General features: G+C 36.9%; 1 protein-coding gene and 1 pseudogene across 3 annotated transcripts in view; both read right to left on the bottom strand.

The window, feature by feature from the left end:
• The window catches only part of TMEM116 (transmembrane protein 116), a 52,488-nt gene that overhangs the window by 21,334 nt on the left and 6,062 nt on the right, over nt 1-25,092 (bottom strand). Inside the window, exons 1-4 of one of the 3 annotated variants that reach the window (XM_046024461.1) lie at nt 15,270-15,349; nt 14,672-14,718; nt 14,168-14,231; nt 6,640-6,771 (exon numbers count right to left, since the gene is read on the bottom strand). In XM_046024461.1, coding sequence (XP_045880417.1) covers nt 6,640-6,771; nt 14,168-14,231; nt 14,672-14,718; nt 15,270-15,317 — 291 coding nt within the window. In that variant the 5' untranslated portion in view covers nt 15,318-15,349. Of the gene's footprint in view, nt 1-6,639; nt 6,772-14,167; nt 14,232-14,671; nt 14,719-15,269; nt 15,350-25,092 lie in introns of those variants that run through there. The other 2 variants (XM_046024462.1, XM_046024463.1) reach the window with 2 other exon arrangements.
• LOC123954776 lies at nt 14,349-14,445 on the bottom strand (annotated as a pseudogene).

Here is a 25,092-nt window from a genome sequence, read left to right as displayed (position 1 = left end):
AATGACACCAAGGCCCATCATAATCAAATTATTCATTTTTAAAAAGATTTTATTTATTTATTTGTCAGAGAGAGAGCTTACATGCACAAGCAGGGGAGCAGCAGGTAGAGGGAGAGGCAGGCTCCTTGCTGAGCAAAGAGTCTGATGTGGGACTGGATTCTAGGACTCTGGGATCATGACCTGAGCCAAAGGCAGATGCTTAACCAGGTGAGCCGTCCAGGTGTCCCAAATTATTCATTTTTAAGACAAAATCTTAAAAGCAGCCAGAGGAAAAAAGATACAGAGAGGAACAAAGATATAGTATCAGATTTCTTAAAGGAAACAGTTCAAGCAAAAAGACAGTGAAGAAATATGTTAAAGTACCAAAATGTTCTCAATCCACAAATCTATACCCAGCAAATATACTCTCAAAAACAAAGGCAAAATAGACATTTTCAAACACACAAAAGCAGATCCACAACATAAGAAATGTTAAAGAGTATGCCTCAGGTAGAAGAAAAATGGTATCACACAAAAAATCTGAATTTACCCAAAAGAACAAAACACATTGGAAATAATAAGTATAAAAGATTTTTTTATTATTTAAGTCTCTGTAATGATAATTAACTGAGCAAATATAAAAACATATTGTGAGTTTTACAGTATATATATAAGAAATACATGACAATAAGCATAAAGGCCAGGAGAGGAGAAATGAAAGTATTCCATTGTAAGATTCTCACCCTACATGTGAAGAGATATGATTATTACTTCAACTATAATAAGTTAAAATGTATATTATGAACCCTGTAACATAACCACTAAAGTAACACAACAAAGGGCTTTAGCTAATATGCCAACAAAGGAAATAAAAGGTAATAATAAAAATAGTATATTAGGAGTGCCTGGGTGGATCAGTGGGTTAAGCCTCTGCCTTCGGCTCAGGTCATGATCTCAGGGTCCTGGGATCGAGCCCCATGTCAGGCTCCCTGCTCAACGGGAAGCCTGCTTCCCCTGCTCTCTCTGCCTGCCTACTTGTGATCTCTCTCTCTCTCTCTCTCTCTGTCAAATAAATAAAATCTTTAAAAAACATATATATTAATCCAAAGAAGGGAGAAAAAAGGAAGAAAAGGGAAAACAGAAAACAAAGGGCAAAATGATAGATTCAAATAAAACAGTACAATTAAATTAAGTGTAAGTGTCCTAAAAACCACAATTAAAAGGCAGAGATTGTTGGACTGGATACACTACTAAGACCTAAATACATGCTGGATACAAGAAACACATTTTAAATAAAAATATACAAATAATTTAAATTTACAAGGAGGTAAGAAGATATACCATGCTAATGATAAATGAAAGTGAAACAACAAAATAGTAACAAAAGGTGAAACGGCTATTTAAATATCAGAAACAAAGTAAATTACAGAGCAAAGAATATAAAAATCTTAAATTAGTATACTCCTTGGAAGAGAACTTCAGAATACATGAAGCAAGAACTAACAGAACTAAAATGAGAAATAGATAAACCCACAATTATTATCAGGAAAATCACTATCTTTCACTAATGAATATAATAGACAGAAATACAGCAAGAATCTAATAGACTTAAAGGTCACTATCAATCAACCTGACATAATCAACAGGTATAGAACATTCCATCCAGTGACAGCAGAGTACATCCTAAAATCCACACATAACCTCAAGGGACCCTGAGATTGTTTTGGCTAAAACAATCTTTTTCTTCTTTTTTAAAAATTTAAATTCAATTAATTAACATTTAATGTATTGTTTCAGGGGTACAGGTATGTGATTCATCAGTCTTATATGATACCCAGTGTCATTACAACACATAGTCTCCGCAATGTCCATCACTCAGTTATCCTACCCCATCCCTCTACCTCACTCCCCTCCAGCAACCCTGATTTTATTTCCTAAGATTAAGAGTCTTTTATGGTTTGTCTTCCTCTCTGGTTTCATCTTGTTTCCATTCTTCCCTCTCTTCCCCTATGAACCTCTGTCTTGTTTCTTAAATTCCACATATCAGTGAGATCATATAATTGTCTTTCTCTGATTGACTTATTTCACTTAGCATAATACCCTCTAGTTCCATCCACTTCGTTGCAGATGGCAAGATTTTTTTTTTTTTTTTTGATGGCTGCCAAAACAATCTTTAAAAAGAAGAACAAAGTTGGAGGACTCCCACTTCCCAGTTTTGAAACTTAGTACAAAGTAACAGTAATTGAAACAGTGTGACATTGGCTTAAAGACAGACAAATAGAAATAATGGAGCAGAATAGAGAGCCTGGAATAAAATGTCACATGTAAGTCATATGATTTTAAACAAGAGTGGCAATACCATTTCGTGAGGAAAGGACAGTCTTTTTAGCAAATGGTATTTAAAATACTGAATATTGGGCACCTGGGTTACTCAGTGGGTTAAGCCTCTGCCTTCAGCTCAGGTCATAATCCCAGGGTCCTGGGATCAAGCCCCCCTGCTCGGTGGGGAGTCTGCTTCTCCCTCTCTCACTCCCCCTGCTTGTGTTCCCTCTCTTGCTGTGTCTCTTTCTGTCAAATAAATAAATAAATAAATAAATCTTTTAAAAAATAAAATACTGAATATCCACATGCACATGAATGAAGCTGGACACTTACACTATACACAAAAATTAGTTTAAAATAGATCAAAGACTTAAACCTAAGAGGTAAAACTATAAAACTCCTAGCAGAAGACATAGGGGAAAAGCTTCATGACCCTGGGCTTGGCAATGACTTCCTGAATACAAAATCAAAAGCACAGGCAAAAAAAGAAACAATATATTGGACTACATCAAAATTAAACATTTCTGCGCATTAAAGGACATAATCTACAGAGTGAAAGGGCAATCTATGAAAGAACGGGAGAAAATATTTGTAAATCATATATTTGAAAAGGAATTAATATTCATAATACATAAAGAAGCCCTATAAATCAACAACAAATTTAAAAATGGACAAAGAACTTGAATAAATATTTCTTCAAGATAGATATATAAGTCGTCAATAAGCACACAAGATATTTAACATCACTAATATCACTGACAATTTTTTAAAAGATTTTATTTATTTATTTGAAAGACAGAGAGAGCATAAGCAGGGCAGAGGGAGAGGGAGAGGCAGAATCCTTGCTGAGCAAGGAGCAAGGAGCAAGATGTGGGGCTCTATCCCAGGATCCTGGGATCATGACCTGAGCCGAAGGCAGATGCTTAACCAACTGAGCCACCCAGGTGTCCCTGAACTGTACATTTAAAAATGTCAGGATGTAAATTTTGTTACATGTTTTAATCCAATTTTTAAAAAATTTAATGATTAAAATGGTCTTATGATATGTTCTTTACCATAATTTTAAAAAAGCTAGGGGTGCCTGGGTGGCTGGGCTGGTTAAGCATGGGCTCTTGGTTTCAGCTCAGGTCATAATCTCAGGGTCATGAGATGGAGCCCTGCATCAGGCTCAAGCTGAGCATGGAGCCTGCTTAAGATTCTCTCTCTCCAGGCACCTGGGTGGCTCCGCTGATTAAGTAACTGCCTTCAGTTCATGTCATGATCTTGGGGACCTAGGATTGAGCCCCACATCCAGCTCCCTGCTCAGCAGAGAGTCTGCTTCTCCCTCTCCTTCTGCCCTCTCCCTCTGTTTGTGCTCTCTCTCAAATAAAGAAATCTATTAAAAAAAAGATTCTCTCTCCCTCTGACCCTCACCCACTCACATACACTTTCTCTCTCAATAAATGAATAAGAATAACTAAATAAGCTAGTGTGTTTTAGCCCTCTTCAGCCCATCCATCCTACAGATTACAAACAAAAACTCTGGGAAAATATAAAAATTAACTGCTTGAAGACTGAAAAGTAAAAATCAAACAAAGCAATCAAATACAGAGAAGCAAACAGCACAATAGTAAGTTTCCCAAACCTTTCTCTCTTGCTCTCTTACAGCTTTTTCTCAAGTGTACATCCCAATCAATCATAATGCTTCTCAGTGAAGGCCCCTGAAACCCTAACAGAAACCTATATTCTAGGCCACATAAACCAAAGAATATCCCATTTCAGGCAGGAAAGTGTGGGTGGAAACCCAAAAGTGACAGAGCAAGAAAAGCAGATGTCCCAATTCCGTGTATGATGCCATATAAGTCTCAACCTAACCACTGCACTATGCACGTGCATGACAGCTCAAAACCAGCATAGCTAAGGCTTAGAGAACTAGGCATAGAGAACTTGAACCTAAAAATGATGAAATGAAATTCACATTCTAGGGTACCTGGATGGCTCTGTTGGTTAAGTGACTGCCTTCAGCTCAGGTCATGATCCTGGAGTCCCAAGACCAAGTCCCACATCAGGCTCCCTACTCAATAGGGAGTCTGCTTCCCTCCCTGACCCTTCCCCACTCCTGCTCTCTCTCTCAAATAAATTTTTTAAATTATTTTTTTAAAAAAAGGAATTCACATTCTAAACCTAATCAGGTTGATTGTCTGCTAAACAAAAATATTAGCATTCTCCAGAGAATTACAAAAGAACCCCAAGTCAATGATATGTAACAGTCACAATGTCCAAGATGAAACCCTAAATTACTTGACACACAAAGAACAAAAATTTGTCACCCATTATCATGGGAAAAGACAATCAACAAACACCAACTTAGAGATGGCCAGGTATTGGAAATACCAACCAAAAAAAAATTTTTTTAAGATTTTTAAAATTTATTTGACAGAGAGACACAGCGAGAGAGGGAACACAAGCAGGGGGAGTGGGAGAGGGAGAAGCAGGCTTCCCGCTGAGCAGGAGCCTGATGCAGGGCTTGATCCCAGGACCCTGGAATCATGACCTGAGTTGAAGGCAGACACTTAATGACTGAGCCACCCAAGTGCCACCAACCAAAATTTTTAAAAGCAACTATTATAATTCATATGCTCCATGAGGTAAAAGAAAACAAACTTGAAATGATTTGGGGGGTGATAGAAATAGGAATGTTTGTTATCTTAGTTGTGGTAATGATTTTTTAAAAGATTTTATTTATTTATTTAACAGAGAGAAAGAGAGAGCTCACAAGTAGGCAGAGAAGCAGGCAGTGGGGAGGGGAAGCAGGCTCTCCATTGAGCTGAAGGCAGAGGCTTAACCCACTGAGCCACACAGGTGCCCCATGTGGTAATGATTTGAAAGGGGTATATATATATATATATATATATATATATAGTATATATAGTATATATAGTATATATATATATATACTAAAAATATATAGTATAAAATAAAAATTATAAAAATATAAAAATATATAGTATATATATATATATACTAAAAAAGATAAAATTGTACACTTTAAATTTGTTGTATAGGGTCACCTGAGTAGTTCAGTTAAGCATCTGACTTTGGCTTGGGTCATGGTCTTGGGCTCCTGGGACTGAGCCCCACATCAGGCTCCCTGCTCAGTGTGGGCTCTGCTTCTCTGCTTCTCCCTCTTCCTCTGCCCTCCCCACCCTCACTCATGTTTTCTCCCTCTCTCAAATAAATAAAATCTTTTAAATAAATGTCATTTATTATATGTATAGCTCAATAAAGCTGTAAAAAAATCAAAGTAACATTAATCATACCTATGCCAAGCACAAGGCAATAATATTAACGATCATTTTACAGACTAGGAGACTTAAGTTCAGAAATTATTAAGTATTTGCCTAAGGTTACAAAGTTAACTGGGTCCAGAATTCTATACAGATTTTTTTTTACTTCCAAAACTATATTATTTCCTTAGCTGAGAAAATAATACAGTGTTACTCAATTTATGAGATATTAGGAGGACTGAATAAAGTATGTTTTTATGACACTAAAATTCATATGAGATATTTAATATATATTAGTACATGAATTTCATACCACCAATTACATGTATTATTTTCATACTATATTGAAAGAAATATTCCCTCTAGTAACATATGTCAAAGGAAACACATAGCAGTGAGTCCCAATTGCAGTGTGACCTCTACTTTTTCATATAGCAAGTCTGAGAAATATAAGAAACATATATAGATGGTACTGTGTGGGTTAATCCACTGATAAAATCTGTGAAAGATCTATAATCCATACATGATAATCTATAGTATTTCCCAATTGAAGCCAATGTTTTTTTCCATTTTATTTTATTTCTTTTCAGTGTCAATGCTTATTCTTTTAATAAAAAAAAGTATTATTCTCAAAAGCTGTTGTTAAAGAATGTTTTATTACATGGAAGTACACTCATGACATGTTGAAAAATAAAAGCAAATTATATGAAGTATTAATGTGCTATTTGTTTTAAAATGCATATATGTACAGAGAAAAAGATTGGAAAGATATATAAGATATGTAATATATATAAAATATGTGAGTGATTATAGGTGATTTTAATTATCTTTTTGTTTCTCTGAATTTTCCACACCTTCTATAATAAACAGGCAGTGTTTTTTTAGTACATGTGCTGCTGAAGTGAGCACAACAAGCCATGTTTTTTAATATGGAAAAATATTAAGAGCTATTTTTTCAAAGGATAACAATAAACAAAGAGGTCCCACTTACCAAGATGAATTATCTTTGCTTTCTATTTAGGTCTGAGTATACCTGTCTTAAAAGATACAGTCACAGTCTAGTACCACTCACCTGTCCAACTGCTTGCAAGTTATAGCAGACAATGTCCTTATTGGCTACTGAAGTTCCATAAAGAAGTGCCTCAATGAGCCAGCATATCCCCAGGAGAAGGTCAGAGCAGCTCAGATAAAAGAGTGGCCTTATCTGTCAAAGCAACAAGAGCCTCATTTCATAAATGATGTAGCTAGGAGAATAAAAATCAATTATTTTTAAGTTATAACTTTCTAGGAGAAACCTGGGCATCATTTTTCTGGGGTCTCTCTCATTGGTGGACTGTGGGGAATGTAAAGGAATACTCCACATAGGAAGGAATCTGTAATTTCAACTATCCCAACTATCCTGGAATAAGATTACTCATGGATAGATTAGCATTGACCTTCTTCCTTATAGACATATTCATTCCTCAGATTTAGGGACAAAGGAAAGAATGGAGAGATAAGAAATTTTGTGATGGGAGACACACCACAAATAGAAAATTAAAAGTACTCTAGTTGCACAGCCAACATCTTCTAACAATAGGAAATGAGATCATCAGCTGAGTGTTTAGGGATATGTTAACACTCAAAGAAAATAAAAATGGGTTTTTAAAATCTTAATACAGTTTAACTTGCATTTTTCTCATTCTTTTCTTTATTGAAAAATTTGTAAGATATTTAAAGTGTGCGATGTGATGATTTGATAGACATGTACATTGTGAAAGGATTTCCCCAAGTTAACACCTTCATTACCACACACATTTACTTTTTTTTTGGTGAGAACACTTAAGTTCTACTCTTTTAGCAAATTTCAGTTATACAACAGTGTTATCAACTATAGTCACATTAGGCATTACATCCTCAGACTTTATTCATCTTATTTCATCAATGAAAACTCAGAGTAGTGGGTACCTGGGTGGCTCAATGGGTTAAGCCTCTACCTTCGGCTCAAGTCATGATCTCAGGGTCCTGGGATTGAGCCCCAAATAGGGCTCTCTGCTCAGCGGGGAGCCTGCTTCCCCCTCTCTCTGCCTGCCTCTCTGCCTACTTGTGATCTCTCTCTCTCTGTCAAATAAAGAAATAAAATCTTAAAAAAAAAAAGAAAACTCAGAGTAGGAAAAAATGTTGGTATGAATTGTATATGCTGTTTTTCAATTTCTGACCCCATCAGTGAAGTCTGTCCTTCTTTGTCACTTTCTAGTATCCTTCCCCTTTTGCCCTCCCAACTCCCACTTTTCTAAAAATAGTATTGGTTAGCATACAGAGAAAATTATAAAATGTTTATTGAGAGACATCAAAGAAAATCTAGAGTGAAGATATATACTATGCTCATGGACTGTAAGACCTAAGATTATAAAAATGTAAGTTCTCCCTAAATTGATATACAGATTAAATGCAATCTCAATTGTATCTCAACATATTTTCTTGTGGAAGTTGACAAGCTGGCTCTATATCTGATGTAGAAATACAAAATATGAAGACAACCAAGACATTCTTGATAAAAAAGGAGAAAGAAGACTTGTTCTACACGTAGCAAGACTTAATATAAAGCTAGAGTGTAGATACTGTGGTTCTAGCATAGGGATAAGCAATAGACAAATGAAACAGAATACAGAGCTCAAACAAACCTAAGCATATATAAACACTTTTGATACATGACAGAAGAGGCTTTAAAAAATATTTATTTATTCAACAGAGAGAGAGAGAGAGACCACAACCTGGGGGAGCAGCAGAGGGAGAAGGAGAAGCAGACTCCCTGCTGAGCAGGGAGCCCTACCACAGGGTTCAATCCCAGGACCCCGGAGATCATGACCTAAGGCAAAGGCAGATATTTAACCATCTGAGCCAGCCAGGTGCCCCTAGAAATGGCTTTTTTAGAACATTTTTGTTATTATTGGCAAAATTATTATTATTACTGTAGTAATCTCTACACCCATTGTGGAACTCAAACTCACAACCCTGAGATCAAGATTTGCAGGCTCTCCTGACTGAGCCAGCCAGGCATCCCACAAAGTGGCTTTCTGGATCAAGAAAGAAAGGATAGGGGCTCCTGGGTGGCTCAATAGGTTAAAGCCTCTGCCTTCGGCTCAGGTCATGATCCCAGGGTCCTGGGATCGAGCCCCGCATTGGGCTCTCTGCTCAGCAGGGAGCCTGCTTCCCTTCCTCTCTGCCTGCCTCTCTACTTGTGATCTCTGTCTGTCAAATAAATAAAATAAAAAAAAAAAAAAAAAAGAAAGGATAGTCTTTTCAAAACATGATATTGTGGGGCGCCTGGGTGGCTCAGTCGTTAAGCGTCTGCCTTCAGCTCAGGTCCTGATCCCAGGGTCCTAGGATCAAGCCCCACTTCTGGCTCCCTGTTCCACAGGAAGCCTGCTTCTCCCTCTCCCACTCCCCCTGCTTGTGTTCCCTCTCTGTGTCTCTCTCAGTTAATAAATAAATAAAATCTTAAAAAAACAAAACACAACACAACAACCATGATGTTGCAACAACCCGGGTCTATATGTATAAAAATAAAAGTGGACCCCTAGGGGCGCCTGGGTGGCTCAGTGGGTTAAAGCCTCTGCCTTCGGCTCGGGTCATGATCCCGGGGTCCTGGGATCGAGCCCCACATCAGGCTCTCTGCTCGGGGAGTCTGCTTCCCTCTCTCTCTCTGCCTGCCTCTCTGCCTGCTCGTGATCTCTGTCTGTCAAATAAATAAAATCTTTCAAAAAAAAAAAAAAAGTGGACCCCTATGTTCTATCTCACACACTCAAAAATGAGTTCCAACTGGTTTAAATAACGAAATATGGAAAGCAAAACCCATAACAATTTTTTTTTAGATAACAGAGGAGAATGTCTTCAACTTCTGGCCAGGGAAACTTTTCCTAAACAAAACAAAAAGGCTCTAAAAGGAAGTAATTGAAAAATTCAACCAGTGACAAAAGAAAAATATGTCAAAAGCACCACCAAGAAAGTGAAAAGACATGCCACAAAATGGGAAAAGATTATTTGCAACACATAAAACTGACAAAGGACTGGTATCAAAACAAAATTAAAAACAAAAACTCTTACAAAGCAATTAAAAAAAAAACCTAGTAGAAAAAAATAGGCAAAAGATGTGAACAGGTAGTTAAGAGGAAATCCAAATGGCCATAAACATATGCAAATATGCCTAACACCACTAGTAATCAAGGAAATTAAAATTTAAATCCACAAAAAAATTATACATTCATGGCAAAAATTTTTAAAGTCTGACAATATCAAGGATTAATGGAAATATAAAGCAATGAATCCTTTCATACCCTACTGGCACAACCATTTAGAAAAAGTTTGGCATTATCTAGGAATATGCCTCTCCTACAGCAATTCTATCATTAGGTAAATACACTAGAGAAATGTTTGCATGTGTGTACCAGAAGACATGGACAAGATTAAAGATTATATATAGATATAACATATATATATTATACCTATACACCATACAAATATAATAGATATACATAAATTATGATGTGTTCAAAGTAGAGAATGCTAAACATCAGTGAAAATTAAATGAACCAGAGCTTTACACAAGAATAAATAACATTGACGAAAAACAGCAAATCACAGAACTATATAAAAAATACATACAGTATTAATCCATTTCCAAAAAAATTCCAAAGTGAGCTGAATTAAATTGTTTAAATATACATACCTTGACAAAACTGTACATAAAAGCAAAGAAATTATGATCACAGAAGTCAGGACAGTGGTTACCTCTAGAGGTGAGGAAGAGAACTGTGACCTAGTAAGGAGCACAGTAGGTTGACCAGTAAGGAGCATTTTGGTACAGGCAATTTCTATTTCTTATTCTTACCGATTATAATAATTCTTTTAAAAGTGCACACAGGTTTTATGCTTTGTAATCCACATCTAATATATATCACAGGAAAAAGTAAATTAAAAAAATATTTAAAGTTATTATCACTTACTACCTAATATAAAACTAATCTCGCCTGTACAAAAGGAAATTTTTCTCATACCCCTCTTCCAAATGAGAGGAAAGGTAAGATGCTATACCTTGCAAGCAGGGGTAAATGGTCACGCTGCTTTGGCTAACAAAAACAAAAACGAGTGAAATAACATTTTTTTTTACATTTTAAACTATATTTAATAAATATCAGATATTATTATTATTATTACCATATATAGCCTTTGCTCCGGGTAAGCCTACTAAAATTCCAGCCAGATAGCACATTCACAGATTGTACTGGCCCATGACCTCCCACAAGTTTATAACTGTTAATGGGTAAAAAATTAAAAGTGAACACCAAATAAACTCTGGAGGAGAAAGGCAGCCAGGAGGCTTTTGTGAGCAAGAATGCAATTTTATTTATAGTCATGGATTCAATAAATAGCCTTATACAGAGAGCGCTATTTGCAACTAAAATATACCTAAAGTCTTTGGCAGGGAAATGGAGGATAAAAAGAGATTTATATACTTTCACTCACGCTTAGAAAACAGTGAGTTCTAGTAATAGGAGATAAAGGCAATCAAGTAAAGAACAAAAATTAACTGAGCACCTATTGCTGAAGCGAAGAAAAATTTCACCCTGCCAACATTTACAAAATACTATGTTGAAGGTAATACAAAGGTACGGTATAGCCCATGGTTTAAGGAAAGTACAATCAGTTCGGTAATCTGTAATACACATAAAAGCAAAAGACATAGTCCTAAATATGAAAGTTTTTGCTTTAAAAAAAAACATGCCTAGTGGTGCCTGGGTGGCTCAGTCGTAATGCGTCTGCCTTCAGCTCAGGTCCTGATTCCAGGGTCCTGGGAGCCCCACATTGGGCTCCCTGCTCAGTGGGAAGTCTGCTTCTCCCTCCCCCATTCCCGTTCCCCCTGCTTGTATTCCTTCTCTAGCGATCTCTCTCTGTGTCAAATAAATAAATAAAAATCTGTAAAAAAATTTTTTTAAAAATGCCCAATTCGTACTCCAGTTAAATCAAGAGCAGGATAAGGGGTAGAACATGCACTGTGGGAAAGGGTTTCCCTGGGGAGGTTCTGAGTCCAAGTGGGTTCTGGTGAGTTGAAAGCCCTAAAATAGTATTCATATGAATACTCTTCTAAAATCCTGCTTCCCAATATTTCTATTCAAATGAAATCAGGTTACAAAGAATATCAAAAGTGCTCTTTACGGGGAAATAAAGTCACATAAGTGTAGTAAAGTATATCTGCCTTGAGTATTATTTAACACTGGCTAGTCTGGCCACCTTCTTCTCTCTTCAGTTAGCCTTTCTGAGTCACTGTTTCATCAGCTAATCACCTCAAAGATTCCCTATGGATTTCTCCAATTTACTACATTTATTTTAATTTAATAAACTATTTTGGTCTTTTTCAGATTATGACTTCCATGTGTTTTTTTGATTAAAAATATTCTTTAAGGGCGCCTGGGTGGCTCAGTGGGTTAATCCTCTGCCTTCGGCTCAGGTCATGATCTCAGGGTCCTGGGATCGAGCCCCACATTGGGCTCTCTGCTCAGCGGAGAACCTGCTTCCCCTCCCCGCCGCCTGCTTCTCTGCCTACTTGTGAGCTCTCTCTTTCTCTCTGTTAAATAAATAAATAAAATCTTTTAAAAAATTTCTTTAATGGAGAAAAAAGGAAAACTGGAGGAAGGCTGACATTCTTAATCTGGAAAAATTGGAATTTTTCCTACACCAAGAAAACAGAATGTGTGGGAACCAGTGAACTAGTGGTTGTTAAGGTCCTTTAAGCTCTGGTTATGTGAAAGGTATGGGAACCAAAGCCAGAGAAACTAAAGGTCACATCCTAGGTCAAAGTAGATCCTACATCTTTATAAAGCTCTAACCCACTGTCATGCCAGAGGTCACCTTAGAGCAGTGGTTCTGAGCCAGGAGCAATTACGCCTCCCCCAGGAGATATCTGGCAATAAATTTAAACATATTTTGGTTTTTACAACCTCAGATGTATGGGGAGGTGGTTTGCTTCTAACATCTAGTGGGTAAAGTCTGCTAAACATCCAAAGGTACAGAGAGCCCCCTACAACAAATAATCCTCCAGGCCAACAGATAAATAATGCAGAGACTGAGAATCTCTGCTTAGCTGTCCTACTATGTAACTTATACTTCATTAACTTAATCACCTATGAATTCAAATTTCAGCAAAGGAGACAAACATTAGGGAAATCTGAATCACAGAAAGATATGTGGCCTAAGATTACTTCGGCAGGCAATGACAACACAGTACCAGGACTTCTACTTTCTAGTTACTTACATAGTCACAGTCTAAGCCTGACATTCAAAATCCTATTTTCATTACATACCATATTTCAGTGGCTTAAAAAGCATATATGGAGAAAGGCTTTGGAAAAAGACAATCCTGTACTCAAATTCTAGCTCTAACAAATTACTGGGTATATATAAGATCTTAGGAAAGTCCCTCAACCTTACCAGGATTCCATTTCTTCACTATAATATCAGATTAGTAATATCTACCTCACAGAGTTGTTTTAAGGATTAAATGAAAAATGTATTTAAAACACTGAGCACATCTATCTAGAATAAAATAAATATTAAATACCGTGTTTAATTTGAAAGGGGACTGTAGTTAAGAGTTAGACTTTTGAAAATCTCTGTTCTGCTACTTACTGTAAAATTTCAACAAGTTACTTCATGACTTTGAGCCTTAATTTCCTCATCTGTGAAATGGAGCTAATACCATCCTTCCCATGGGAAAGTGATGAAAGCTAATAAGATAAACTCTGTAAAGCACCCAGCATACTTGGAGCTCAGAAAGTGTTCAACATATGGAACTACTCTGATTAGGAAAGTGGGCCCAATAAAAACCCAATCACATTTTCCACATACAAAACCTCTCCTATATATGTGCTGAACTATATTTTGTCTAATTTTGTGCCATTTGGCCTGGTGAGAGAAAGTGTTGTTACATTTTTATTTCATAGCTAGGAAATACTCTCTCTTCCTAGTCTTCTCTCAGTCAGGAAGGTTTTTCTGTTTGTTTATACCTTAAATATATATAATTTTTGTTTGTCAATTACACCTCAAAAAAAGGAAAATATTTTTACTTGATCTTTTTGGTATGAATAATTTTACCTAGGATGTATTTTTGTTCTGTTTTCACCATTAAATTATAGTTGCCTAGAAGGCCTGAACAGCAAACCTAATATTTTCTGGACAACAAAGTCTGAGCTATTTCTTAGCCCCACTAGCAATATTGCCAAGATACCAATATCAGAAAACTCACCTCTTGGCAGTATCATACTGTGCTTAGAGTGAAGAGGCTTCAAACAACTCTATTTCCTAACTTTAATAATTAATGCATAGCAAAAAAAGTGTACTTTTAGTAGCCAATCTCTCACTATTCAAAGTTATAGTTAAAATAATTACCTAGAAAAAAAGGGAAACCTATTGACTGTGTCTAAAATATCTCAATGTAACATAATGACAAATTTACAAGTAATTCATAGAATTATTCCATTATTTATAGTTGATATTTCTCTTATTTATTTCAAAGGCTAAGTCACTAAAAAAGTTCAAATCCAACACAAAAAGAGTTTGCTCACCTCTGGAGATTTCTGTATATTCTGGAATACGGCATAGGCAATAAGTGAACTTGAACCGATAACACTGACAGAGATAAAAGATAATCATTAAAAGAAGACTACTGGGGCTCCCTCATTTTTGCTAATGATTTTTTACAGCTTTACTAATATATAACAGAAAAAAATAAACCACACATTTTTCTAAAATATGGAAAGCTTCATGAATTTGTGTGTCATGCTTGCATAGGGGACATGCTAATCTCTGTATCATTCCTACTGATTTTGCAAATCAGTCTTGCTGACCAAGTCCTTTGATTTTCAGATGTTATTACTCAATCTGTTTTTTTTGTTACTGTTGATGTTACATTTTATTAATCAGAAAATATCAACATGGTAAAGAACAGCATTTCTCCCTAAAGAGTAAAAGCAAATACCCAGGGGAAAAAATGTAGGAAACTTTAGAATTCTACAGTTTTGCTTTTACTAGTTAAAACAGTCATAGTACATGAGATTAAATAAATTTACCTCAGAGTAGCCATAATAAATTGTATCCACTGTATTGCAGAAAAAACCTAAACAAAACATGAAAGAGAATAAAATCAAAACTTTTACATTTAATATTCAACCTTACTCCAATTTCACTGTTTATTAACTGTCTGTGCAGAGCACAAATTCTTCAGTGCCTAATCAAAATACACTACAAGTCTGAGACGGAGCGGAAAGGCCTCTGGAAAGGCAGGGCAGTTCCTTGTTTCCTCTTTTATTGCTCCATCTCTAGGAAACAATAAGATAAAAAGAGTAGAGAGGTGGACAGAAAACTACTAAATGAAAAGAGAGTTGGATGAGAATATTTAAAAAGAAAAGAATAAAATGGAGAAGAGGTAGGAAAGGTTAAATTTTGAGAGAATAGACATGCGTGAAAATAATAGGTACTAGGAAAGGTAAACAAATACTAAAGAGTTGACTGATAACTAGAGAGAGAAAAAACAGAATAGTAAGGAGTAAAGAAATAGGAAGAAGGAGTAAAGAAATAGGAAGTAGTAAAGAGATACTGTGAGTGAAAAGTACAGAACAAGGAGGAAGAAAGGGGGAGCAAAAAGAAAGGGACTACTTATAATCTCACCAAGTCCCAATTGTCCTCCAGAATGCTAGCCTCCAGCAGGAAGGCCATGGGGACTTCTGCCCTAGCTATGCTTATGCAGCCCGATCCTTCTCAGGTCTGAATCCAGCACAGAACAGGTGGCTCCACCCCCAGCTCTGCTGGGCTCCTCCCTACCCAATCCTGCCCCGTATCTTGAGGACAAGGAAAGAAGGTGGTGACAAATGGAGGAGAAAGCCAAGCAGAAAGAACAAAAATAGAAAGAGCAGGTGACAAGGAAACAAAGTTCTAAAAAGCATTAGGAATTGTAAGAGGAAGAGACAGGAATAATAAAAAATAGAATGGTGAAAAGATAAACGGAGCTGCAAGACAGAAATTGAACAGAAAAAAAGGAGAGAAAAATAAGGAAGAAAAAGGAGTTCTGCTCAGGGGCGCCTGGGTGGCTCAGTGGGTTAAATCCTCTGCCTTCGGCTCAGGTCATGATCCCAGGGTCCAGGGATGGGAGCCTGGCATCGGGCTCTCTGCTCAGTGGGGAGCCTGCTTCCTCCTCTCTCTCTTTGCCTGCCTCTCTGCCTACTTGTGATCTCTGTCAAATAAATAAATAAATAAAATCTTAAAAAAAAAAAAAGATATTTCGGTGGGGGGGGGGTAGTGCTAAATATACAAAAAGCAGGGTACTAATACAGAGAGAAAAATGGAAAGGTAAATCCCCAAATGGGAATTTGGTCAGTGGCATAAGACATTTTAGAAGGGGTGCCAAGAGTGAAAAGTTCTTATGTCAAGAGCAGCAGACTGATTTGGCATGGTTGTTCCTTGAACAATTTGAGATTTGTTCTTGACTGAGACAAGAGTCCTTTGTCCAAAGGCATTCTCTTATCACTTGGTGAGACTGTCATTAGTCCCCTTACCCTTATTAGATAGATATATGATTAGAGGCCCCAGAACACTCCCTGAGACCTTATAGTAGGGATTTCTGAACCAGAAATCGACTTGAGTTTTTTATTTGTTTATTTAGTACTTTAAGCAAAGTGGTTAGAACCTGCCTCCAATTTAATTAGTTTCCTACCAAAACCTACCTGTTTAATGATGTCCCTTCTTCTACTCCATACTATAGTGAACAAATGAATCCTATATTAACTCATATGAATAAGTGAATCACATATTTAAATCACTGAACCTATGCAAATGATCCAATTTATGTTATCAGTAAATATTTTGTAGAGTGTATGAAAATAAGTTTAGATGAAAGCTAAATGGTCTCATAAATGAAATATTCTCCTTCTGCTTTCTCCTTACCATAGTCCTTGTCCAAATTTTACCAGTTCTTCTGAATATTGTTCAAATGACAGGCAGTGTATATTTTTTTGTGTGCAGATAATTTGAGATTCTGGCATTCAGATAATTTTTCCTGCTGTATTATAAGCTCCTGGAAATCTGGGTCTGTCTCTTATTTGTCTTTGTATTCTGTAGCACAACTTTACACAGAGTTGATATATAAACATAAGTATATTAAATGAATCATGTAATTTAATATATTTCTGGTGGGAATTTTTGGTACAGAATATTTCAGATGTTACTATTAAATGTGAGATATTAACAGCCATTCTCTTCACAGATTTTCTTGGTATTACTAAAAATTTATTGATTGCTTTAATATGCAGTCTCTCTTTTCCATCACAGGCTTTTATCTCTAAATGGGGCAAGTTTTAAGCAGACCTTTTTTTTTTTTTAAGATTTTATTTATTTATTTGACAGACAGAGATCTCAAGTAGGCAGAGAGGCTGGCAGAGAGAGAGGAGGAAGCAGACTCCCCGCTGAGCAGAGAGCCCGATGCCGGTCTCCGATCCTGAGCCAAAGGCAGGGCTTTAACCCACTGAGCCACCCAGGCGCCCCTGAAATATCTTTTAAAACATAATCTTCCCATCTTTCTTTTCTGCAAGGGCTAACCCAAGCCCAAATGAAGTGGGCGATACTTACTTTTAGTTTTCTCTTCTCTTTTTACTTAGCTCCTTAGTAAGCTCAAATACATCACAGCTCACTTAATGTAATGAGCTACTATATTTCATGTATCAATTAAATTAATAGATATTCATTAAACTTCTACCATGAGCAAGTTATGTGGATACAAAGTCAAAAAAGACACCTTCCTAGTAAAAAAATATTTTTATTTAAGTAAAAATTATACTTAACTCAAATAAGATTTCTAGTAATAACATCTACCAATTATCAAGTGCAATCTATGTATAAGGCTCTATGCTAAGCATTCTAATTGTCAACAAAAATTTTGAGGTAAAAAAGTAATATTCCCATTTGAAAAAAAAATTTTAGTAGACTCTACACCCAGTGTGGGTCTTGAAGTCACAACCCTAAGATCAAGAGTCCCATGTTCTACCAACTGAGCTAACCAGGCACCCCAGTAATGTTTACATTTTTTCAGATGAAGAAACTGAGATTTAGGGCGCCTGGGTGGCTCAGTGGGTTAAGCCGCTGCTTTCGGCTCAGGTCATGATCTCAGGGTCCTGGGATCGAGCCCCACATCGGGCTCTCTGCTCCGTGGGGAGCCTGCTTCCTCCTCTCTCTCTGCCTGCCTCTCTGCCTACTTGTGATCTCTCTCTGTCAAATAAATAAAAATCTTTAAAAAAAAAAAAAAAAGAAACAGATTTAAAGAAGTCACTTTTAATGGTTACAGAGTCATCAACGGTAATACCAATATTCAAATCCAGTCATTCTGACTTCATAGTTTGCACTCTTAACACACACAATATTCTAATGGAGAACTAGTTAATAGGAAGAGAGGGAAAGATAATTTTAAAAATTAATGTAACATCTGGGACGCCTGGGTAGCTCAGTCATTCAAGCATCTGCCTTCAGCTGAGGTCATGATCCTAAGGTCCTGGGTTGGAGTCCTGCATCAGGCTCCTTGCTCAGCAGGTAGCCTGCTTCTTTCTGTCCTTCCACCCCTCCCCTCACCCCATGCTCTCTCTTGCTCTCCCAAATAGATAAATAAAATCTTTACCAAAAACAAAACAAAAAGAATGTAACATCAAGGTAGCTCTTTTATTAGGCAATTGCTTCTTAGATATGACAATAAATGCATAAGCAACAAAAGAAAAACACAGATAAATCGGTCATCTTCAAAATTAAAAACTTTTCTGCTTCAAAGGATACCATCAAGAAAGTGAAGACAAGCCGCAGAATATAAAGAATATTTATAAATCATGTATCTGATAAGGGACTTATATAGAGAATATATAAGAACTCCTACAGGGGCACCTGGTAGCTCAGTCAGTTAAGCCTCTGACTCTTGACTTTGGCTCAGGATGATGGGATCAAACCACAGGACAGGCTCCATGCTCAGCAAGGAGTCTGCCTGAGATTCTCTCTCCCTCTCCCTTTGCCCCTCCCCCTACTCACGTGCACCCTCTCTAAATAAATAAATAACAAAATCTTTTTTAAAAAACCCTCCTACAATTCAATAATAAAAATACAATCCAGGGGCGCCTGGGTGGCTCAGCCACTGGGCGTCTGCCTTTGGCTCAGGTCATGATCCGAGGGATCTGGGATCGAGCCCGGCATCAGGCTCCCCACTCAGTGGAAACCCTGCCCCTCCCTCTCCCACTCCCCCTGCTTGTGTTTTCTCTCCCATTATTTCTCTCTGACAAATAAATAAATAAAATCTTTAAAAACATTTCAACCCAATTTAAAAACTGGCAAAAGTTTTATTTTTTTAAGAGATTTATTTAACAGACAGATAGCACAAATAGGCAGAGCAGCAGGCAGAGGGAGAGGGAGAAGCAGCCTCTCCGCTGAGCAGGGAGCCCGATGCGGGGCTTGATCCCAGGACCCTGGGACCATGACCCAAGCCGAAGGCAGCTGTTCAACCCACTGAGCCACCCAGGCACCCCTGGCAAAGGTTTTAAATAGAAATTTCTCCCCCCAAATAAATAAATGACTAATAACACAGGAAAAGATGATTAACATCATCAGCCAGCAGGGAAATACAAAGTCACAATGAGATAACTTTTCATATCTACCAGGATAGCTATAATAAAAACGATAGACAATAGCAACTGTTGCAGAAACTGTGGAGGAACAGAAACTCATATACTGCTGGTGAGAATGTAAAGTACAGCAGCCACTTTGGCAGTTGCTCAAAAGATTAAACATATCCTATATGACTCAGCTGCTAGGTATAAACTTAGTTCTACTTCTAGGTATATACCCAAGAGAAACTAAACATACGCCCACACAAAAACTTGAACACAAATGTTTATCATGTTGTTATTCATATAAATATATTTTTCAATATTTTATTTACTTGGCAGAGAGAAATCACAACCAGGCAGAGAGGCAGGCAGAGAGAGAGGAGGAAGCAGGCTCCCTGCGGAGCAGAGAGCCCGATGCGGGGCTCAATCCCAGGACCCTGGGATCATGACCTGAGCCGAAGGCAGAGTCTTTAACCCACTGAGCCACCAGGCGCCCCACGTTGTTATTCATAAAAGAAAAAAGGTAGAAACACAAGTGTCCACCAACTGGTGAATGGATAAATAAAATGTAGTATATCCATATAATGAAGTATTATTCAACAATTACAAGGAAAGAAGTACTGTGCTCACTTCGGCAGCACATATACAAGGAAAGAAGTACTGGTGCATTCTACACCATCAAGAACCTTGGAAACATTATGCTAAATGAAAGAAGCCAATCACAAAAGACCACATATTGCATGAGTCCATTTGTATCAATGTTCAAAATAAGCAAATTTATACACAACATAAGGAAAATTAGTAGCTGCCTAGGGCTGGGAAGGTAATTTGGGAGAGAATGGGGAGTGACTACTGATGGGCACATGATTTCTTTTTAGTGTGACAAAAATATTCTAAAATTAGACAGTAGTGATGGTTGCACACTTTAAGAATATACTAAAACTCATTGAATTGTACACTTTGAAAGGATAAACTGTAAATAGGCAAATTTTATAAGGAAATGACCCTTTGCTGAAATTCATGGTGTAATGATAAATGGGTAACATTAGTAGGGTCTTTCCTACTGAAAAGAATAATATTTAGAATAAAAAGTGTAAAACAAACATTTTAAGAGGGAACTGAAGATAAAGTTTGTAAGAGAGCACCTGACTGCTCTAAATGAATCCACCACTCCTGGTCTGAACAAAGTATACTCTAGGACTTTGATAAAACTTGCAGGTTAACCCAATAAACCACTGAATGAAATCTGAGAGTTTGTGTAAAAATGGGACAATTGTTAGAAGTTGTAGAATATCATAGAAATTTCTACAAATTGTAGAAAATTGGTGATAACTAAATTTTTAAGGAAAAAAGATGGTGGAATCTGCAAACCATAGATCAAAGATCTCAGTACTGATCCCAAATAAGATTCTAAAATTAACTATCCAAAAAGTGTGCTTCTAAACAATTTTTTAAAAAGTAATCACTAAGTCAGAATGGATTTATAAAAAAATCATGCCAAACTACCCCATTCTTTCTTTGGATAGAATTACCATAGTATATATTCTATTTTGACAAAGCATTTGGTGAGAAATTTCATGATATAAAAATAAGGAGAGGCACCTGAATTTGAGTGTCCAAATCTTGGTTTGGGCTTGGGTTGTAATCTCAGGCTCATAGGTGCATCAGGCTCTGCACTCAGCAGGTCTGCTTGGGATTCTCTCTCTCCCTCTGCTCCTCCCCCTGCTCATACTCTCTCTCTCTCTTTCTCACAAATAAATAAATAAATAAGATCTTAAAAAAATAATAATGAGGGGGTGCCTGGGTCACTCAGTTGGTTAAGCATCTGCCTTCGGCTCAGGTCATGATCTTAGGGTCCTGGGATCTAGTACTGCACTGGGTTCCCTGCTCAGCGGGAAGTCTGCTTCTCCCTCTCCCTCTCCCTCTCCCTCCACCCCACTCTGGCTCTCTCTCTCAAATAAATAAATAAAATCTTAAAAAAAAAAAAAAGGAAATATAGGCCAAGTGGAAGCACAATTAACAGCATTTCTTGCACAAATAAGCCTAAGGGAGTGTTAACTAAATGATCAACATCAACTTAGAAATGACTTCTACTGGGGTTAATCAGCATTCTGACTTGGCACAGTTCTGTAAAACACTTTCACTGATGACTTCAGAGAAAATATAGTGGGCACATTTAGCAATGTGTGTGTGTTACTGTTGCATAACAACTTTCCACAAATTTAGTGACTTAGAACACACATCATCTCACACCTTCTGTGGATCAGGAGTATAAGAATAGCTTAGTTGCGTCCTCTGCTACAAAGCCTCTCACAAGGCTTAATCAAGATTATCAACCAGGGTTGAGTCTCATCTGAAGGCTCAAATGGGGAAGGATTCTGCTTTCAAGTTCACAAAGTTGTTGGTCTAACACAGTTCTTCCAGGGTTGTTGATCTAAGGACCTAATTATTGATCAAACACTTCACTCAGTTCTTCACCGCATGGATTTCTGCAAGATATCTTCTGATCAAGATGGAAGTCAGAACCTTATGCAACAAAATCGCTTTAGCGATATTCTACCACCACTTCTGTATTCTATTGACCACATATCTTGCCAACAGCCAAGGAGAAAGGATCACATGAGGGGGTAAATACCAAAAGGCCGGGATTATTGGAGACTATCTTAGGGTCTGCCACTGTGTTTTCATCCAATGTATCAAGTACGTTTCCAATTCAGGTCATTTATAATAGCTTTCCTCTTTCTGCAATGTTCTTCCCCCAGAAAATCACATGACTAGCTCCTTCTCATCCTTCAAGTATCAGCTTTAACGTCATTACCTCTGAGATGTAACATTTATCAAATTCCAAAATATCATGTTTGTTTTTGCTGTCTGCTTTCCCCTAGTAGACTGGAACATCCTTGAGGACAGGCAACTTACCTGTCTGATTCACTCCAATATCTTCAGTACCTAAAAAAGTGCCTAGAATGGGTACTCAGTATTTATTGAATGAATGTACTCAAGTTGTGGGAGGTAGATGACAGATTTAAGATCTAATAAGACCTAAATACTTTAGAATAATGAGTTTCATTTAATAAGGTAAAAGTTAATGGAAATAAAAGTATACTGTCCTTGCATCGAAAACACCAACTGGACAAAGATTAGGATGAAAAGTAGCAACATTTTACTTTAAAAATCTAGAGCAGTGCTAGCCAATAAAAATATAAGTCACAGATGTAATCTAAAAGTTTCTGGTGGGGGTGTCTCGGTGGCTCAGTCAGCTAAGCATCTGCCTTGTGGTCAGGTCATGATCCCGGAGTCCTGGGATGAAGTCCCGTATCAGGCTCCCTGCTCAACAGGTAATCTGCTTCTCCCTCTGCACTTCACCCTGCCTATGCTCTCTCGCTTATCCTCTCTCTCAAATAAATAAAATCTTAAAAATAAATAAATAAATAAATAAATAAATAAATAAATAAAAGTTTCTAGTGACCACACTAAAAAAGCAAAAACAGATGAAATTTTAATAGTAAATTTTACTTAAACTAAATATCCAAATTTTGTCTTTCCAACATGCAATCAATATAGAAAATCAGATATATTTTACATTTGTAATTCTGAACTTCAAAATTTTGTGTTTTATAACATCTCAATTCAGAGTAGCCACATTTCAAGAGCTCAATAGCTATATGTGATATTATAAATATCATTTTTATTTAGACTCTTTAATTTATAACTAGATTTTGGAGGCTCTTGCATTTGGATTTTATGCTACAAAAATGCCACTATAAATTTCTATAGTCAAGCAAATTTCCAAGAAAAGAAATGGTATGACATAATAACCATAATAGGTAGTCTTAAGTGAATTATGTACTATATGGCAGATACTGTTGGAAATGCTTTATAACTAGTGTTAACTAATTTAAATAAGTGTGAATTAATTTAATCCACTTACAATCCTATGAGAAAAATATTATTATTATCCCTATTTTATATGATTGTAATTACACGTTGGCAGTGTGCAGGAAAGATTGAGGGGGGATGAGATCCGCAAGAGTTAGGTTACTTTTATTTACTTACTTATATTCCACTTTGACCTAGATAGTATTTCAGGTGGCTTACAAGAGTACGAAAATAAGACAAATTAACATGAATTCAATTTGATCCATGGATGTTAAAATCTAAGATTTTTGGAGATAGGAGAAGAATAAATGAAACAAGATGGGATTGGGAGGGAGACAAACCATAAATGACTCTTAATCTCACAAAACAAACTGGGGGTTGCTGCGGGGAGGTGGGATTGGGGGAGGGGGAGCGGGCTATGGACATTGGGGAGGGGAAGCGAACCATAAGAGACTATGGACTCTGAAAAACAACCTGAGGGTTTTGAAGGGTCAGGGGTGGGAGGTTGGGGCAACCTGAGGGTTTTGAAGGGTCAGGGGTGGGAGGTTGGGGGAACAGGTGGTGGGTAATGGAGAGGGCACGTTTTGCATGGAGCACTGGGTGTTGTGCAAAAAGAATGAATACTGTTACGCTGAAAAAATAAATAAAATGAGAAAAAAAAATAAATACTAACCACACCTAAAAAAAAAAAAAATGTTACTTCATTGAAAAAACAATTATTAAAGTAACAGAAATCTATAATAAGGTTTCCTACAATCTCATCAGCTAGTCGGAACATCCTTTTTATTTTTGTTACTTTAAGTCCTTGTCCCTATACATATTCAGTTTCTATCCATTTGTAGTAACTCTATAGCTAGTATTTTATATTCTACTTTTTTAACTTTATTCCATAATAATTTTATTCTCTTTTGTTAGTCTTATTTTCTTTCTCTTCATTCCTCTAGACTGTAACCAATGCTAAAAGCCTAATGTATTTCTCTACATCTTTCTCTATGCTTGTTAAAATATATCCAAATAGGGACAAAGGACACAGTCCGTCTTTGGGTTTCTGGAAGGAAGCACAAAGGAACAGGTAAAAAAGAAAACTGAAACCACCCCTCAGGGGACAGCAACTTCCCTAACAAGACCTCCCACTAGCCCAGACTGCCCACATCTTTTGCCCTAAACCCCTGAAGGACCTCGGAGTAACCACTGGAATAACCTGCAATTACCTTTACTTCATTATAATACTAAAATCTCTGCCTAAGGAGGAGACTCCACCTCATTTATGTAACATACAAAGTATTTATAGGATTTTATGCCCGCCTCTACATACAATGACAAGACTTTCCAATCTAAATATTCATCCTGGGGCACCTGGCTGGCTCAGTAGGAAGAGCATGCAACTGGTGAGTTTGAGCCTCATGTTGGGTATAGAGATTACTAAAAAAAATAAATAAATAAAAACTAACTATTCATCCTAACCCTAAACAAAAAGCACCCATTCACCCTCCTTTGGGGTGAATTCACAGCTTTAGAAGCTATTTCCCATGATCTCTTTATTTGCTGCGTATGAAGTTTACTTTGTGAAATAAAAACAACAAAACCACATCCAAATGCATACATACATAATAAGGGTTATTATGTTTATGTTATGTTTTAGTTACAGGGTTTTAAAAATGGGATCACATATTTCTGTATACATTTCTTTTCTCATCTAGTATTTCATGGAAATAGTTCTAACCCATTCTGATAGCTGTATAATATTCTATATAAGATCATTTCTCCAGGGGCACCTGGCTGGCTCAGTCAGTAGAGTTCAACTCTTGATCTTGGGGTCTTGAGTTCAGATCCCACACCGGGCATTGAGCCTATTTAAAAAAAAAACAAACATCATTTATCCAACACTTACTCTAAGAAACTTGTGAGTGGTCCTTAGGTTTTTTCTTTTCTTCTTTTTTTCATCTGCAAACAATGCTGCAATAAATATCCCTAATCTCTGC

This window comes from Meles meles, chromosome 12 (assembly GCF_922984935.1).
Source record: "Meles meles chromosome 12, mMelMel3.1 paternal haplotype, whole genome shotgun sequence".
Taxonomy (NCBI): Eukaryota; Metazoa; Chordata; class Mammalia; order Carnivora; family Mustelidae; genus Meles; species Meles meles.
Note: the sequence above shows the minus strand (reverse complement) of the source record. Positions and strands in the feature narration are given on the sequence as shown.